This window comes from Homalodisca vitripennis, chromosome 3, assembly GCF_021130785.1.
Source record: "Homalodisca vitripennis isolate AUS2020 chromosome 3, UT_GWSS_2.1, whole genome shotgun sequence".
NCBI classification, from domain to species: Eukaryota; Metazoa; Arthropoda; class Insecta; order Hemiptera; family Cicadellidae; genus Homalodisca; species Homalodisca vitripennis.
Genome location: NC_060209.1, coordinates 38943012 through 38961415, shown reverse-complemented (window position 1 = coordinate 38961415; position 18404 = coordinate 38943012). Strand labels below are relative to the sequence as shown.

General features: G+C 34.9%; 1 protein-coding gene across 1 annotated transcript in view; it reads right to left on the bottom strand.

The window, feature by feature from the left end:
- Positions 1 to 16609, bottom strand: part of LOC124356821 (transcription factor AP-4) — a 56759-nt gene extending 40150 nt beyond the window's left edge. The window contains exons 1-2 of the mRNA XM_046808053.1: positions 16179 to 16609; positions 4611 to 4788 (exon numbers count right to left, since the gene is read on the bottom strand). Coding sequence (XP_046664009.1) covers positions 4611 to 4788; positions 16179 to 16261 — 261 coding nt within the window. The 5' untranslated portion in view covers positions 16262 to 16609. The remainder of the gene's footprint in view (positions 1 to 4610; positions 4789 to 16178) is intronic.
- Between the last annotated feature and the right edge of the window lie 1795 nt (positions 16610 to 18404).

The following is an 18404-nucleotide window of genomic DNA, read 5'->3' as shown; positions in this document are numbered from 1 at the left end:
TATTATCATCAAATCACAAGACTTTATTTATTGTCACATAGTATTTATATTATTTACAGAAATTTGTATTTTGCTGTAAACAGGTCACCAGTACATTATTACTCGCTTGTATAGTAAACAAAATAAATTGCAAACAACAGTAGAGGGCTCGGGGATGGGATAACGGGGCAGCGGCTGTGGTGAGGTGAGACGCGGGAAGGAAACCGAATACGTTCGGAAACAAGAGCCGAGAGCAAGCAGAGTGGCGAGTGGCGAGTGGCGGGAGATAACATGCAATTAGGTCAGTGCACACACACAAGACAAGGTAAGCGTCTAGACAAGCCAAGGCTTTGCCGGTCGCCGCGTCTCATTGGGATAACAGATATCTCGGGACTAGGGAGCGATTACTCTGTGGCAAATATATACTAAATGAAGAACAAGAATCTTCTACGACGCGAATGTCCTGAGATCCGACTAACAACCGTATCAGATCTGAAAACAAACGGGGTTTCCTGGTAAGTTATATAAGACAGTACAAAGCGAAGTGTGCAACACGACCACTGTGAGATGCGAGATTTTGGCGCGCAAAAGCCTGATCTGGCTGGCGGGAAGGAAGGTCGCCTGACCGGACCGAGACGTCACGTGGTACGGTGCAGTGCAGTGCCCGCGAAACCCTACCATTGACACAGGATACTGCAGTATCAGGTGTACCCTAGCATTCACACGTCGCCGTGGCGTGGCCGGCGCGACAGTATCGAGTGTTCCTGTGCAAATGCATCACAACACGTCGTCCCCTCAACACACTGCGACCGGAATAAAATATAACTTCGGCAGAGAGACGGATATCGGTGGCGGGAGGTTGGCGTGAGCGGCCGCACGTACAGACTCTGACCCATATACACACGCGCTTGCTGTATATTTAGCAACACGATACAACTCGAGTATCGTGTGTTCTGGGCCAAGGTCTCTACAGCCTACTAAACCGCTTCTCTCGCCAGCCAACAACACAATGAACGTTTGTAACGTCCTAACTGTGTTAAAGCTACTATTATCTCTACCTTTGTTATTGAGCCAATTAAGAAATATTATGATAGTGTACAATAATAATTTTATATAAATATCAAACAAACACAACTAGGAAAAGAAAAATCGAATGACATTCAGAAAACATTTAAACCACGGGATTGCCATCGATGTTGGAATGTGTCAGGTCACATGTTACTCTTGTCCCCATTCATTGTCTGATAGGACTTTGACCTTCACCGAAGCCGCCACCCCAAGGACATTTATGTGGGTTTTAAAATGCCTATTATTGCCACTCCGGTAATGAATACAGAATTATTAAGGGACCACTTAAATTGATGTTCACTTGCAGATTAGTTTCTGTGACGACAGACAGAGGGAGTTACAACAGTTTGGGCCTCATTATGTAAATTGACAATAAATATTTACACTCACCCATTCATCCATTCATGGCTATAGTTTTTACTAGAATTCTGAAGTGTCAGCAATTTTCATGGAACCAGATATTACAGATTCTACTTTGTGACAGCACATACGTCATCTAGCTGATGTATATAAACTAGCAAACCCTAATGCCATGACATCCTCCATTCCAAAATACACAGGGTGTAAAAACAGTCCCCATAATATTACAGGTAAAGCATTAAAATTTGGTACATCATTACTGCACCTATAAACCTACTTTTTGAAGTAACTACCATTCTTTTGTCATGTGAGGGTGATAGTCAGAAAGGAGTCAGAAGAAAATCTTAAATTAGAGCATAGGTCGAGTAGTCCATCAAGTTAAAGGTTTAGTAGAGTACATACAATGCCACAAATCCGATCTGAAAATGTCCTCTCTTTAAAAATTTACGCTGGTTTGAAACATTTACAATGTAGGTCCTGTTCAAGGTGCTTTAATATTATTATTTTGACGCAAGTTGAAAAGTTAAACTTAGTAAATGAATACTGGACTTATGAAATAGTTTTTAGATAGTTATTGACTCTTCACATCAAATATTGTTATTTTAAAATAATGATTACACTAAATTCTTTTGTCAAAATCCTTGTAGACCATCCTCTATTGGATAATGTAAACTATTAGCATATCAAAAAAGACTCTTGTAAAATATTTTGAATCTCCTAATGCATATTTCAAATAATCTCTGCAAAACATCTTTCAAAATTCACTAAATTGTTATGACTACTTCCTGAGGTAATGAGGTCATTAACCTATCCAAATAAACACAGGGCTATAGAGATGTACACCCAACATCTCTATTTAAAAACCAATTTAATCACACAATAGTAATTACATTTTTCAAATTTACATTAACATTGTTACAAGTTAAAAATCCAAACTTTTACCAGAGGGGAAGAGAGTAACACTTAGTGTGAACTCCCTTTTTGTATTTGCACGTATCAATAAGGATTTCTTTCTTTATAAGAAATTTTAAACACGATGCACACAATTTTAATGAACATTTAATATATTATACACTTTTTTCCCTAAACTGGACATTGTCGTTGGAACGGGTTAATCATTCCTGTTATACAAATATCATTAAACATTGATTCAGTCTTTTTTCCAGTAAGATTCAATGTATCATCAATTATTAAGTCCAAAACGGCATAATTTGTCGCATTAAAATGTGTAGGTTCCCAAAAAGAGTTAGAACAGAACAAGGTTCCAGCAATGCTGAAATGAGAGCCACATGATGCTGGAGCACTAGCTTGTTTACTTCCAGCTGTTTACATCACTGTTTGTGTAGGTCAGCTGTTGAGTACTACTCTGCATCCACTTTCATTCATCATGTTTAAACCGATGCAATTAACATATTTGGTAAGATACAACTAATAAAGCACCAGCAGAAACCTTTACTAGGTGCTGTGGAATATGATATGGACACCTTGACGAGTTTATAACAGCTATATTGACACATTTGCATACTTTATTATAATTTTAATTAATTATATTATATTTTTTATATTATTATTTTTAATTATTATATAATTTTACAAATTAGGGAGTATTTTGATATATGGTTGAAAAGGTGAAAATAAAACTAAGTTACTTTAACAAATTAATATAATAATATATTACAGTTTATTTCACTTTTTTTAGTGTATGTCCGTTTAAAATTTTTTTTAAGCTAAATTCAGAAGCGGTTACAGTGTTGTAATTTTTCATGATTTTATGCCTTATTAGGGTGTTATTTTCTGCTAAAAAATCTATAGTTGTTAGTTTCAAAATTGTGATTTTTAAAAAGTTTAAAAGCAACATTTCATAAAACCGACGAAAAAAAAAAAAAATTGTCAATACACATAATATATAGCGTACATTTTGATATCTTATTTGTTATGAATGAATAATAAATAACTGATAAATGTGTGTTTACTACTCTTATGCAATCAGTATAGTTACAGACTGAAGTGGATATGGTTATTTTTACCTATCCTACTGAACCACATCCCAAAATATCCTCTCACCTTTATAAACATACACTACTTCTAGCCAGCCTTTTTAACAAGGCTGCTTTAATATTGTATTTACTAGCACCCCAAATACAACTTGTGCAGCTAAATATCATTGCTCCCAGAAAAATATGCTGAGTATTTAGATGTAAGATTCTTGGGGTTTAAATACATAAACATTAGAACCCTGGTAAAAAATCTCATCACATCAGCGTTAATAAATAACAAATTCATGTGGTGCTACTAAAGTTTCATTCTTTTTCTGAAGTTTGATATTGTTTTTTTTAAGATTTCTCAAAAAATATTTTGAATTTGTGTATTCCTGTTGGGTGATGTTACACGCAAAAAAAAGAAGTTTAATTGTAATTATATATTTATTCAGTTAAACCATTGACTCACATGGACCATTTAATTTCTCCATTTTGAAATGTAATAATAATTAGGATGGTAATATTTAATGTTTTGAATTTTAAAAACATATTCACACTCTTTGGTAAATAGGTGGACTTTTACTAATTTCGAAATGTTACTTTAATTACATAAAACTACATACATTTAATTTATAATTCTTATGAATATAACTTTTTGCTATATTTGTATATAATTTCTACATACAATTTTTTAATGACTTACATTGGAAATTTTATTTCGAGGACAAACATTTTTGGTTCTACAGTGTGCCTAACTGGTTATAAATATCATTATGATGAACAGAGCATTTCCTTGTGAATAAAACAAGGAACTCAAAATTATGGGGTAATTGTGAAACCTGTAGTGTTTAAGCATTTTTGAAACATGTCTTGTAAAGATGCCAAAAAAAACCTTGCCAGTATGCAACATTGTCAATTCTTGATCATGCTAATTGAAAAACACGCCACCTTCTTGATCTTGACGGGCACATACAACATTGTGATTTTAACTGGTACCTACATAATAAAACGGCGAGGTCATACATTTCAGTTGCCGTGATTGCGGCGGCGTAGTATTTTTAGAACTGACAGGAAACAACGGTCTCTAATTAGAGCAAAGTGAAGCTTAATAATGGGCGCTGGAAATGTTGTACGAGCGAGGTAATTGTGGGGGACAATTAGATGTTGTGCAGCCACGCTCCACATCCGCCCCCCGGCCATCCTACACTATCGCGGGCCGCCTACCTTGCTGAGCTTCTCGCCCTCGTGGTGCGGCAGCAGGGTGCGCAGCGACTGGAAGCCCGCGTTGATGCTCTGCATGCGGCGGCGCTCGTTGCTGTTGGCTATCTCCCGGCGAATCCTCTTCTCCTGCTCCATAGACCCGTGATGGGTGCGGAGAGTCGGCGAGTCCGGCCGCTCCAGGCTGCAACACCGGGCATAATGAGTACAACACTGACAAAACATGTCTCAAAACATATCTACTTAAGGTGTACAGTTGGGTCTTAATATCCATTCAATTCCAGAGTGAATCATCCAAACCACGAGCTCAGTTAAAGGGATACAAAGATAAATGAGACAGACGGAGCTGGCGCCAATAACAACCACTATAACATGCAACAATTCGCCATTAACTTAACAATAATTCACGACGCCGGTGTCACACGACCCACTTCTGTGGCGAAGCGTGCGTATTCTTATACATTATGGACTGTCCAAGAAGATAGATCCTCCATACTTTTTGTGATTCCTGACTTAGGCGTGTCACAACGCTCTGGTAAGATTTGTTTATTTTAACCCAGTTTGTAATTATGTGTTAGGTTCGTTTTTTACCTGAAGGAGAGATCAGATTGCAGATCTCGAAACGTAGTGTTACTGATTTTTTGTATCACTGAACGATGGCAAAGGTCCCGAAAACTCAACTGTTTGCTTCACAATCCTTTCATCGTCAAAAATAATCTTCAAACTAAGTACCGATAATATACTAATCGGAGCTAGCACATCACACCTTCAATATGAGTCGACTTCCAGAGATTCGAACCCGGGACCTACGAACAATTTTTAAACCATACCGCCATCCAAGAAGAATTGACAGTATCGGCGGAGAAAAGAAAACGTAGAAAGGATTGTTTTCCAAAGCGACCAGGTAAATCATTTACCCGTGCGTGCCATCCTCAAAAAAAGAAAAAAAAGTTGGTTTTAGGTTTGGTGGGTTTAGTCGAATCGTGGTTATCGCTACTGGTAAAAAGCCTACGGTTACAACCATATTTGTAGACGACGTGACAATCGTCAGTCCAACGTTGGTGTAGTGAAGCGCTCACAGTCAGCTGAGCGGTTATCGACACTGTTATCAGTATAAACAGGTGTGTGGGCGGTTCAGTTGATAACGTGAGGCGCGGCGTTCACAACCACGGTCGGGCGTGCGAACCACTCGAGTCGTCGCGACAACATCGACCCAGACTCCTCTCTGTCACGTCACTCCACTCCACTCCACTTTACTACAGTCAAGTAGCTAATGGAAGTATTTATTACTGTTACTGACACACTACCGGCTTTCCGCCTCAGACCGGCACGTTCCGATACTACCAACTGATCTGTTACTGCGATTTAGTTTATGGTATACTCCATTCCTCAGTCAACACTGGTTTAAGTGGAGATATAAATGACTACTACTACTAATTACAATTTCCCGAGAATACAAGACCAGTTTCCAAAACACACCAATTTTAATCATAAAACCTAAAATTGTATAAATACTTCCTTAAATTTGTATTAATTTTACAGATTAATCTTGAAAAAATGTTGAATTACATTTATATACATTCTCGTTATAAATTTAAAATAAATTTTGATTTACTATGGAAAGACAATAAAACACCTACACCCTTCCTCCAAACCTTCTGGATCTATACTATGATAGTACGGAAACGGCAGAACACAATATTAGAAAACGTGAAAAAGTCGCATATTGAGCCACGGTTCTAACGCCACACAACGGAACACACGCTAACGGGTTCCCTTCCTTCTAATTAGCCACAAACCCGGGCGTAGTGTCCGCAGCATGAATGGATCAGCTGGGAGCGTGGCGGCGGCGGCAGCGGCGACTATGACTCAGCAACCTTCAATGAGCCACCAACGACCGACCAGTCTTGCATAACAGTCCGCCCGTTATTGATACACGGCCACCGCAACCTACAGCTGACTGACTGACTACACTCGACTCTGTACACGCTCCAGGAAATAATCACAGAGGATTTCAGTGGTGGATTCACGAGAAAGTCATGAATAGTTTTTCCTAGTCGTAGTATTTAATTTTAGAGGAACAAAAGGCTGGTTGAATAAAAGGGAATTTTTATTAAATTACGAGCAAATACACGTTCCAACTGCATTATATATTATACAGAATATAATAAGGCAACATAGACTTCATTCAAGCATCCAAAACTGGTTCTGTGGAAATTAAGACTTTGCTCCAATCACTAAATTTAGAAATTTCAAAAATACACGAGTCAGTGGCATATTTGTGTGTGTGATTGATTTCACCTCTGATCCACGAACTTGAAGAATTAGGTTACGTTTCAGGGTGAGGACATTTTCCATAACGGGGGCCCTGTGCAGATCTGCGGCCGGACACGTTAATGAGGATATCCTCGACACTCCGAGCATGGACCACGCCACGGAGGCAGAGCTCGGATGGCTGGGAATGTGAGCGGCGTGCATTCTCTTGCTCGCCTGACCTACAGCCACTCTCCTCACCCCACTTCCGTACACAGCCGACGCGACGGCCGCGGAGAAATCTGTGAAGGTCGGTATACCGTCTCGTGCCGTGTCCCCGTTTCTAGAGACCCCCAACAGGATACCGAGCCAGACGCCTACAGGGGTTCGCGGGCTGTTACCGCCTGGAGGCTATCGACGATTGTCCGGCCAGGACCATCTCTAAATCTAAAATTAAGTGAACGCGGATTCGATGCATCATTTCTAGACTTAATGGAAATAGGCATATTATTTATAACTTGGCAATTTGTTCTAAAGTTGAATATAGCAACAAAGGCAAAAAATGACTAAACTTTGAGATGAATTTCAACAACTATACATAGTCTATTCTACTTTGAAGAGCAAAAAAAGTAATTTACACCTATTTCCCGATATATAATGTCCTTCATGAGATATTGTATAAAAACAAATTAAATTAATATGCATCTACCAAATCACTTAAAGTTCAAAATTACAGGCACCAAATATCATTAATGTATCTCACCAGAGAATAAAATAAAGAAATGTTATAAATTAATATGGTACATTCTCACAGTTACAGCGAATTGTCCAAGGACATTAAAAAACACACAAGTGTCCAAAGTGGTCACATTTGCCGTTAATATTATCATTACATAAGATTATCGTGACACAGTGTAACTATTACGTCTTGTGTTTTTATTATTATTAGATTTTAACCTCGTCTTGTCATAAAATTAAAAATTCGTAAAAAATTCATCAGAATGTCAGTATATTTATGATATACTATGTATTAGATATATGAATCTTGTGTACACTATATGAAAATGTGCACTTATTTTTCTTACTCAAATACATTAGGTAAATGCCTGGGAAGTAGGTCTAGATAGATATATAATAAGCTAGCACCGACTCAACTTCAATGCGGTTTCTACCCGTACAGCAAGAAAATAAAAACTATAGCTACAACAAAATTTGACGCCACAGCAATGTAAGAGAATCAAAGTTTACGCTCCAAAGTCATATAGATGTGTTATCGCCGCAGCCTCACCGCTACCTATTAAAAGACGTTTGGAAATTACAAAAACTATATACAATTTGCCAAATCTTGTATATAATTTCCCCTCATTGGTTTATAAAATGTTATTTTTAACAGCAATTCTTCATTAAAAAGCGCCAATAAATTTAACCACTTTGTAATACACCACAAGGGTTGGTCACGTTTAAATACGCATATAAGCAGTCACTAAAAAGTTTCAGGGAAATTCCGCGTCTAGAGGATAACACAAGTGGGGAGGGGTGAGATAGTGATGGGGACGGAAGGGGAAGGGGAGGAGGCAAGCTGCAAGCCACGCACCGGACAGCTGCGCCGCTAAATATATCGGCTCTCACACAGCACCCAGTTTTATTTTGGTAGGTATCCGCTTACAAGCGCCCGACCGTGCTCTCAAGACGCCATCGATAGATTGCGTTATCCTCGGTTAGACGGGTCGCTCTCGCTGTAGCTTCAGGCCACTCACTCACTCTGGGTTCTACAATACGTCAACAAAATATTTTTTTTTTATTGCCTGAAACCTGATGCGCAATTATAAAAATAAAAACGAGATTGGTCGAAACAAAAGCCGAGGTACACGATTTAAATCATAAGATAAAACATACGATATCACTCGAATATAGTTTTGAAGTACTTGGATATAACTTTTCTCTACATTCACCATAATAATAGGTTTGGAGCAGCATTGTCATAAATATTTGTAAAAGCATTTGGTCCTATTTGAGACCAATAAATCCAAAAATGCAATAACTGAACTTTGAATAGCAAGTATAAACAATAAACATATCAAGTCAAAATACGGCCTTCAAACACAAAATTATGGATAGGCTGATTAATCAGTAAATTTGTTCGCCACTTTAAGTGGTTCACAGACGAAGACCAAACGAAGTTTTTGGAATTTACAACGCCCAAAGGAACATGATTGGAAATGTTTGTTTGATGTATGCACGACATACGTTTTTTATTAGAGCCATTATACAGCGTAAATAAACATCCGACAATTTATTGTAGATATCAACGTGTATAGTACTACTAAACGCGAGTGCAGTTAAAACCTCGTGGCATTGGCGTAAAGTCAGTCTCTCAATCGTAGTCACTTGTCAGCTGAGAATGGCTGGCTGGCAGGGTCTACTCGAACAGCTGCTCGCCACACCACATCAGCTGACTCTGACTCATCAGCTGGCGCCTTATCGCAAACAACTTGCATAACATACTTTAATCGCACTATCATGCTACATTTATACACACCGTATTTTCCACTCTGCAAATCGACATGTCTCATGAATACATTACAGCCAGACCAGAATAGCAGATGAATATAAGTTACGGTAACGTAAATTAACCCGATTTATCACTAAAACAATAACAGTAATTGTTACCATTGATTACTTTAATTATTTACTGAGCTTCAGCAGACTTATTATTCGCAGGGACGAAAAAACTTCTGTTTGTCGGCGATATCTCGAAAACGAACTGATATATAGACTTGAATAGTGGATGAGGCTTTATTTCAATAAGGGGAACACTGAGTTCCATGATAAAATGCATGTTATTATATGCGATTTGGCTAAGCCTCAGCAAGTATTTTACATTAGCCTTACGAGTAACTATGATGGTAACGAGACAATAGCAGAATAAATAAATTTGTAAACGAACTGAATGTGAAACAGACTGTAAAATATCACATTTCATGTGTTGTCAAATTAGTCACTCAATAATGAGCAGGAATTTGTAGTGCGTAGTCTATCGGCAGCAAGACAGTGACGAAGGCAATAAGACGCGAGGAGTGATGAATAAAACAGCAGCGGTGGATGGAGGGGTCAGGTGAAAGGCCGTAGGATAAACAATCGGAGAGTCAACAAAACAATCGATAATATGTGAGGAAGTAGTGGGGAGGGGGGACCAGCTGTGTGTAGTGTAGGGCCCGGTCCCGTCTCGGCCACCTGGTGAACTATAATGGCGGACAACAGCTGTTAGCGTACAAACAGCCGGCCCATCACCCCTACCGCCTCATCTGAGCGAAGCTTCGCCGGCCGTCTCCATATGTGGCCACGACCATCGAAATGTACATGAACTTATAGTTAATTCCTATTGATTGGAGTTCACTTCGAAATGGTGTAGCAGGCAATGAAAAAAGCCCAAGACCCAACTCTAGCAATTAGTGAATCTGATACGAAGACCAAAGTCAAGAGTAAACGGCAGCCGCAATAAGGTCTGCGAGGCAATTCATTAGTGGCAGAGACGCCGAGCGTGACGGTCGATGGGTTCATTGAGGAACGTGCACTAAAATTGTTTCTCTGGAGAAAACCGAAGGTATCAGATGGAAGCCGGCTCGTTATTACGGTCTGTTGGTTCATGTAATTATCTCCAGTATCCGACTCGCCAACAATCGCACTTGTGCTGCGTACGCGACCCTCCCACGCCATCGGCAATGTAGTTGCACCTTGCGATAACTTTTGTCTCACAGAGAACGAAGGAATATCATTTGATCCGAGCGATTTGATAAAGAAGGAAGTAACACGTTTTTTTTTTTAAATTTTGAATTAATATACCTTTAGCTAAGTTGAACAAATAAGTCATATGGAGGATCAGGCTACATTTAAATAAATCGAATAAGTAGACGTATCTGGAACATGACAGACAGAGCAAATCACATGGAAAATATATCGGTTTCATTTGGGTACCACCGGAAGACCAAAGAAGCCGCATAAACATGTCACCCAAAAACAAAAACATCCGGTGTAAATAGACAGACGCTACTTGACGTCTCTTACGTGTGATTCATCTGTATCACGATCTGGTACGATTCTCCCACCTTTCTTGCTCTTTCACCCATGGCTGTCGTATAGAAATATCGAATCGAAGACATATCCTATTATTTGTTTTAAAGTTGTGGTGATATAGGAATCATCAATGGTTTAAGAAAATTATACAACAAATAATAATTAGTTATAAGGTACTTAAAACTTATTTTTTTCACAGGTTTTGCCCTCTATGAGCTTATTTAAGATTGGATTAAATTTTGTTTCAATATCAAGGTGGTTTACACTATGTAGCAAAATCCTGCTAAATGTTTTACCTAGCACAGCACAACATTTGCTAAGAGTAGAAAATCTCAGTTTTAAAAGTGCTACAAGTGTAACACAATATATAAGTTATAGCAGATTCTGCTACATTTACCAAATCTTCTGCTATCCATTCAAAGTTAATAAAGATCCTCGGGCTACACCTAGCAATTGCATCTAACAAAAATAAAAAGTATATTATTGAATTATTTTTAAATTTCAAGTTACAGCTAACTTCTCCACACAGGAAAAGCATCTCTGAATGTAATGTCTTTTCCCCCAATCATGTAACCAATAATGGAAATGACATACCTACCCAAAATCTTTATTGGTAATTCATAAGAAATATTTGAAGGTTTCGTCATATTTAACTTCAGATCTCAATGATGGTTTATTTGCATTATCAATGGTATCATATGATTTCCAATACTGGAAGCAGAGTTGCTTTCTAGCATGAAGATTTCACAAAAGTCACTGATCTAAAATTTTATTTAGCATTTGCTACATACATGTAACAAGTAGCAGAGTTAAAAAGTACTGAATTAAAATGTTATATAACATTTGTTACATTTAGCAAATGCTATAAGTTACATAGTACTAACTGTTATAAAGCATGTTTTGCTACTAAGTGTACACCCGCCTTTAAAGTTCACTATTATTAATTTTGAGGATATATTTGCTTCATTGCTGTGGAGATGTTGCATACTCCAAGGGCGGATCCCGTAAGGATTTTCGGAGGGGGCTGTTTTGGCTTTAGTTTACCATGATTATCTTCACTGTACATATTATACTCCTAAAAACTTTGTAACATCATGTGGCCCTTACAGAGGTATAAAACAAAGTGTAAGAATTACAGATGTAAACGACTTTAATGTTCTCTCCAATACCTAATGGGTGAGACATTCCCCCCCTTTTTTATTCATATATGTCAGCAATATCCTTTACAATCTTTGGTCAAACTTTCTGGTTAACAAATAAAAATCTTATACAATCAAGGAATAGTTGGCACTTGATATATATATATATATATATATATATATATTCACTTCGGTTGTATAATGCAGAATTGCTCTATTATAACAAATTAGACTTCTTAGTTTAAATTTCCTTTAATATTTCGGCTTTGCCGTTTTCAAAAAGGTATAATAAAAAGTATAAAACAAAAATAACACAGCAACAAAATTTACACAAGTAAATAAATAAACATTTGCATAAATAAATAAATAAACAGGAATTTTTGAACATGTGATTAACACCAAAGAGAAATATCATGAACAGAGAAAGAATTTAGAAAAATAATTTAGAAAAAATTATAATATAACAAAAAATTATAACAAAAACAAAAAATTGTAATAACAAAAGTTTCATTTTCTACAAAACACAATGAATGATAATAAAATCCCAAATTCAGTTGCTAAGTTCAAAGAAAAAAAAAAAAAAAAAAAAAAGATAAATGATCAATTGTTTTTGTTATTATAATTTTTTCTAAATTATTTTTCTAAATTCTTTCTCTGTTCATGATATTTCTCTTTGGTGTTAATCACATGTTCAAAAATTCCTGTTTATTTATTTACTTGTGTAAATTTTGTTGCTGTGTTATTTTTGTTTTATACTTTTTATTATACCTTTTTGAAAACGGCAAAGCCGAAATATTAAAGGAAATTTAAACTAAGAAGTCTAATTTGTTATATATATATATAAATGCTTTGAATATTTAAGTTTTATGTATTAACTTTAAATACATTATTGTAAATTGTTATATTATTAATTTATCAGGTCCTTTCATACAGTTTGGTTTGATAGGGCTACAGTATAATAAGAGACCACCACCACAATAGAATCATATTTTCTACTATCTAAACTATAGAAACAAAAATGTTGACACGAATTACGTTATGTTGTGTATCTATAAAATGTAACAAATCAAACTTTTTTTTAGGTATACTATGATTCTGTTGTGGTGGTGGCCTCTTATTGTACTGCAGTCTTTGATAGAAACATAATGGGTGCAAGTTTGAATCAGTGTAGGTTGGAATGGTATAAATCACATAAACTACCATTTAAGAACATTTCTTTAGTAATTTAAAACAGGTTGAATGAATAGACCTAATTAAGAGGTTTTGTGATAAGCACAATTCATCCTAAAGTTTTGATACTATCTATGAAGTGACAAACTGTTCCTTGATTGCCTGTAATTTTCAGCCCTAAACTAAACAAACAACCTTGTATTGTTTCTACAATCTGTCAGCTTAGTAAATAAGGTATAATTACATCATGCTTCAGCTATCCTGTGCTGATTCAGTCCACTGTAAATCTTAATTAATAATTTATTCTTGCTCTTTAGCCACTTAGTCAAACAAGTTTTATTAAATATATTACTATATCTATCCACCTGTAAAAATATTGCTGACCTAAAACAAACATGACATTTGTTTTTGTTAACCAAACCTAACCTACGTAATTGTTTTTACTTTTTTATCTGTTCAATTACAAAACATTGTTATCAAAATGTACTAATTCATTGATTGTGTCGAATTTTATGAATCTTTGGAAATGGCCCTTTGATTTTAAATGGGAAACATTGTGGTTTGAAACTCCTTAGTAAGAAACCTTCAGCATGATCCATCATTGTAATGTATTGTGCATTTAGTAGGCTATACTACATGTGTAACTATAGAAATATTAACTACTTCGTATTTAGCCCTTTTGACCTACAACATCCATATAGGCTATACATGAATGTCAAAAAACGCAACAAGTTCACAAAATTATTTGTTTTATTGAAATATTTGCTCTTGATTACAATGATCTTGTGATCAATCAATCTTTATAATTAATAGTTTTTTTCCGAACTAAACTATATACAGCTTTTATAAATGCTACAAAACATATAATAGGCGACATTACAAATTGCTTTTTCTATATTTCAATAAACTGTAAATGACAACTAACTACTGTAGGGCCTACCTAGTTTATTATTGCGTGAGCATTTTAGTGTTGTTAGAATTTATTACTTAGTTACTTTTAATATTCTGTATACGCCTATACAACATTGATGTAAAAGAAAATTAAACATTTAATGTTAGCCCCATTTAGTTTGGTGTTTATGTACTAATCCTAACTCTCAAACAAATAAATAATTGACATTAGCATAGCAAAAACATAACAAGTTTATTGTTCCTTATTAAGAAACAAGTTAAACTAGTACATTGCATGCATTTTTTACTATAAGCCTATGCAAACAATCTACTAGAATTTAGGAATAAGTTATACTTTGATATCAGCTGCTCCAAAATAATTAATTTTATTAATTGATAACATGATTATCAGATGATAAATTGTCAATAGGCATAACTAATTTAAATTTTTAACTGACAAACATGTTTGATTTAATATCCAAGTTCAACATAGAAATCTAAATTTTACTATGTACAAACAAAAAAAGAGATGTTGAAACAAAAATAACTCACTTTAAAGTGTGTAAAGCCATGATCATAACAACAGATTTTTGGAACGTCATGTTATTTAAATCTTCCTGATGATGACTATTACTAGCTAACCACTGCAAATTTTATTCTCTTCCACCACTAATACTAAAAAAGTTGGAATTTTCTTGGATAGGCAATTACAAATACTTAGAAGTAGTGAACACAAAACTTATGTACATGCCTAGAGCCACGAAGTAAATAGTCGGAAAAGGAAATTAATTTAGATACCATAGCTCATAATATTCAAATTAACTACAGGCTGACTTCTGTATGAGGTAGTTGTCCCTAAATAATCAATAGTTACATTATAGGCTAATTTAGTAAAGAGTACAAATGAATAATGAACATTATAAATTGATAAGCTAGTATATTAATCGATATTTTTAATAAATTGATAGTTTATAATCAGATGTTTCTTAATGAAATTTATAAATTGATAGTTTATAGTCAGATGCTTCTATTCTATAAAAACACTGAAATACTACTAATTGTTTGCTGTGTTGACCTGATTTCATTATATCAGAACATGGTTCACGTTTTAGGTCTTAGTAGAACCAATCCCAATTAACTTAGGTATTTAAGTTTTTTGCAAAATCATTAAGACCATGTTTAGTTACATTTGTAAAATTAATTGCCATAGACTGTAAACAATAAAACTTGGACGGAAATTAAGTAGTTTTAAACAATAAATGATTAGACTACTAAGCAAACTAAATTTAATATCAGTCTAGGCCTAGGCTAGTTATTATTTGTTTAACCCCTTAGTTACCAAGCCTATTTTTGGATTTTAACCCTAAATAAATAATAATGTAGTGTAAGAAAACAAATAAAATTTACTCGTAAGGCCCAATTAATTTGACTGATAAATTTGGAATATCAGCTGTCTATGTATTCTACCCATGTCAATGATACAGGGGCTATTCAGTTATGTTGTATTAGCAATAGGTTAGTATACTATGATAAATAATAGGATCTACAAGTGTATAATTCAGTTTTTAAACTTTACCATAATATAATCAATGAGAGGGAATGTTACAAATGACAGCTTGAATAATTAATATTTTCAGCTAGCATATTAAAGTGTAAGCTTTGTAAAACATTTTAACTTTAATAATTTCTTGCTTAAATGTGACAATAAAAATATCAGTTTTAACAATACACTAAATAATTAAAGTAACAAACAAGTATTTAATTTAATTACCGTGAAATACGAATTCATTATGTTTGCGGGCAAAATGGCGTAATCAAACAGCTGACCCACCGGCGGGATAACACATACAACTTAGTATAACAGAATGATTGTAAATAAACGCAAGTTGGTATAATAAAACTGACATTTCTTTTCGACAAATAAAAAAAAACTTTGAATGAGTAGGATATGCGTTATTGACATTATAATGTCAAACACATATCATTTAGCATGAATGATAGTACGTATATTAACTGCATGGCGCTATAACAGACGGGCGTTTCTTACCTGCAATAACCAATATCATCTTGATCGTACTGCTGTAAGTCTTCAAGCCTGATTTTTTCCTCACTTCTACTTAGCGTAGACATTTTGCCACGAAAAACACTAATAACTTATTAAGTTGTCTCTTATCAGCATAGAAAAACAACACAATTCACAAATTACGAAACTTGCCGTACGCACAACGCCTCACAGCGGTTTGCTATGGCGGTGTTTGGCGGGAAACAGCTGAATAGGGTAGTACTACTTTTCAGATCATTCCGCCTCGTAATTTGTACAAATCAAAACGGAACGTATGCCTATACCATGTTTTTAAATAAAAACTAAATGACATTCACAATGTATTGTTGTATTTAAATTAAAATATTAAGAGATTTTGGAAAGTAGTACGCTCTTTCAACGTAGAACTACTTTTTTCTCAATATACGTTCAGTACAATGAACGCTAGCACCTTGCTGACAATCAACTGCCAGCTGTTCTAATATGGCGGCCAACAGGAAATAAGTCAGTTTGAATTTCAGCAATATTCACATGAAGAGCATAAAATAATGTAAATCAAATTAATTTGGCCTTTAATTTAAAAATTTGTAGAGAATATGACGAAATATTTTTAAAGTGTCAGGAATTATTTTTGTATGAAGTTTAAAATCATCCTTGACATCTACAGTATCTCTTTATAGCGTTCAGCTGTATTATTTAGATTAGTATTTAGAAATGAGATACTTCTTATTTAAAACATAAAAAATACGTTTCAATGATTTTTCAAAAAAAGTAAATCACTTTCGTACCTAGATATTTGTTCTTGTAAAATTGTAAGAGGAAATTTTTGTTTAAAAGCAATCTACTTAAAGTGTATCGCCATGCTACCTAGTAGCAAAACAAGGAACTATCTTCTGTCGTTTTGTTTTCTTGTAGCACGTTGTCTAGTCGTTCCATGGTGAGATTTTACAACTTAACATACTTAGGAAAAGGATGATGAGCTTACCTTTAAATACTTACTGGATAATCAGGAAGAAGCTGTCCATGTTAATAACTAATAATAGTAACTAAAAATGTCTAATATACATTTGGTGAAATTTGTGAATTACTAATGATAAATTAGAATATTTTAACAAGTATTTTTAAACTGATCTGAAATAGTTCTGAATTCAATAAAAATTTGGTTATTTCAGAAATCGCTTGCATCTCTGTTTGAGAAATTAACTAATACTAACTGAAAAGGAGTTGTGTCAGAGTTGGTCTGTTAAAATTATGAACCTATACAGTCTAGTTTTAGACTACCAAAACTAAAAGCAAGTTACATCTTGTTCCTTGATACTGGTTAACTTCCAGTTCTATTTATTAAAATGAATGGTTTGAAAAGTATTTTGTTCAGAACATGATTTCTTCTTATGTTGGAACTATCTTAAATCTCTTAAACATTTGAACAAAGAAGTTCTAGCTGCATTGTCACACCTATAAAATTATTATGTTTGGTTAGAGGTTACAGTAGTTGTATGTGGTGATCTTGCATCTAAAAGTGGTGGTAACATCTAAAGCTAAATAAGTACAACGGATTTATTACTACACCTCCATGTATACTTATACCACCAAAATATTGATGAACTATCAACATAAACCTAAATATTTACACTCAATGGAATTAAATTTTACTTTTAATACTACTTTTAACTGTGTCATGATTGAGAATTCCTGTTTATTTGTAGAAATAAGGAATTGGGTCACAACTTCTAATATATTATAAGTCATTTGGGCAGCTTCTGAGAAAAAAGGATTTTGGTAAGAGTATGATATAAATGCTCAGCTTATTTTTTTCTAATGGAAGGCTATAACCCGCTATTCTGGGAATGCAAACCTTAGTAAAATTGGTGTCACTCAGGTAACCTCCATAGTTAAATGTGCACTATTTTCTTTAAAAAAGTTAGAAATTCTAAATTATACAAACAGAAAAATGTGATGTTCCTATTGAAAAATGCCTATGCTAGTCATACTCAAGAGGACAATCTTGATTCAGCGTAATGATAATTGTTATCTTTTGTAGATGATAATGTTTTTGGTTTCCAACATTGAAAGAGCATACACAAGATGAGGGTATTTGCTGCAGTAACACCATGCTCAACAATTTGTACCACTGTTGTTCCATGCACCAATTCATCTTATGGACAGACAACACATCATATCAATTACACATTGTTCGTCATAGAATCAAGTACCTCCTCTATATGAACCTTA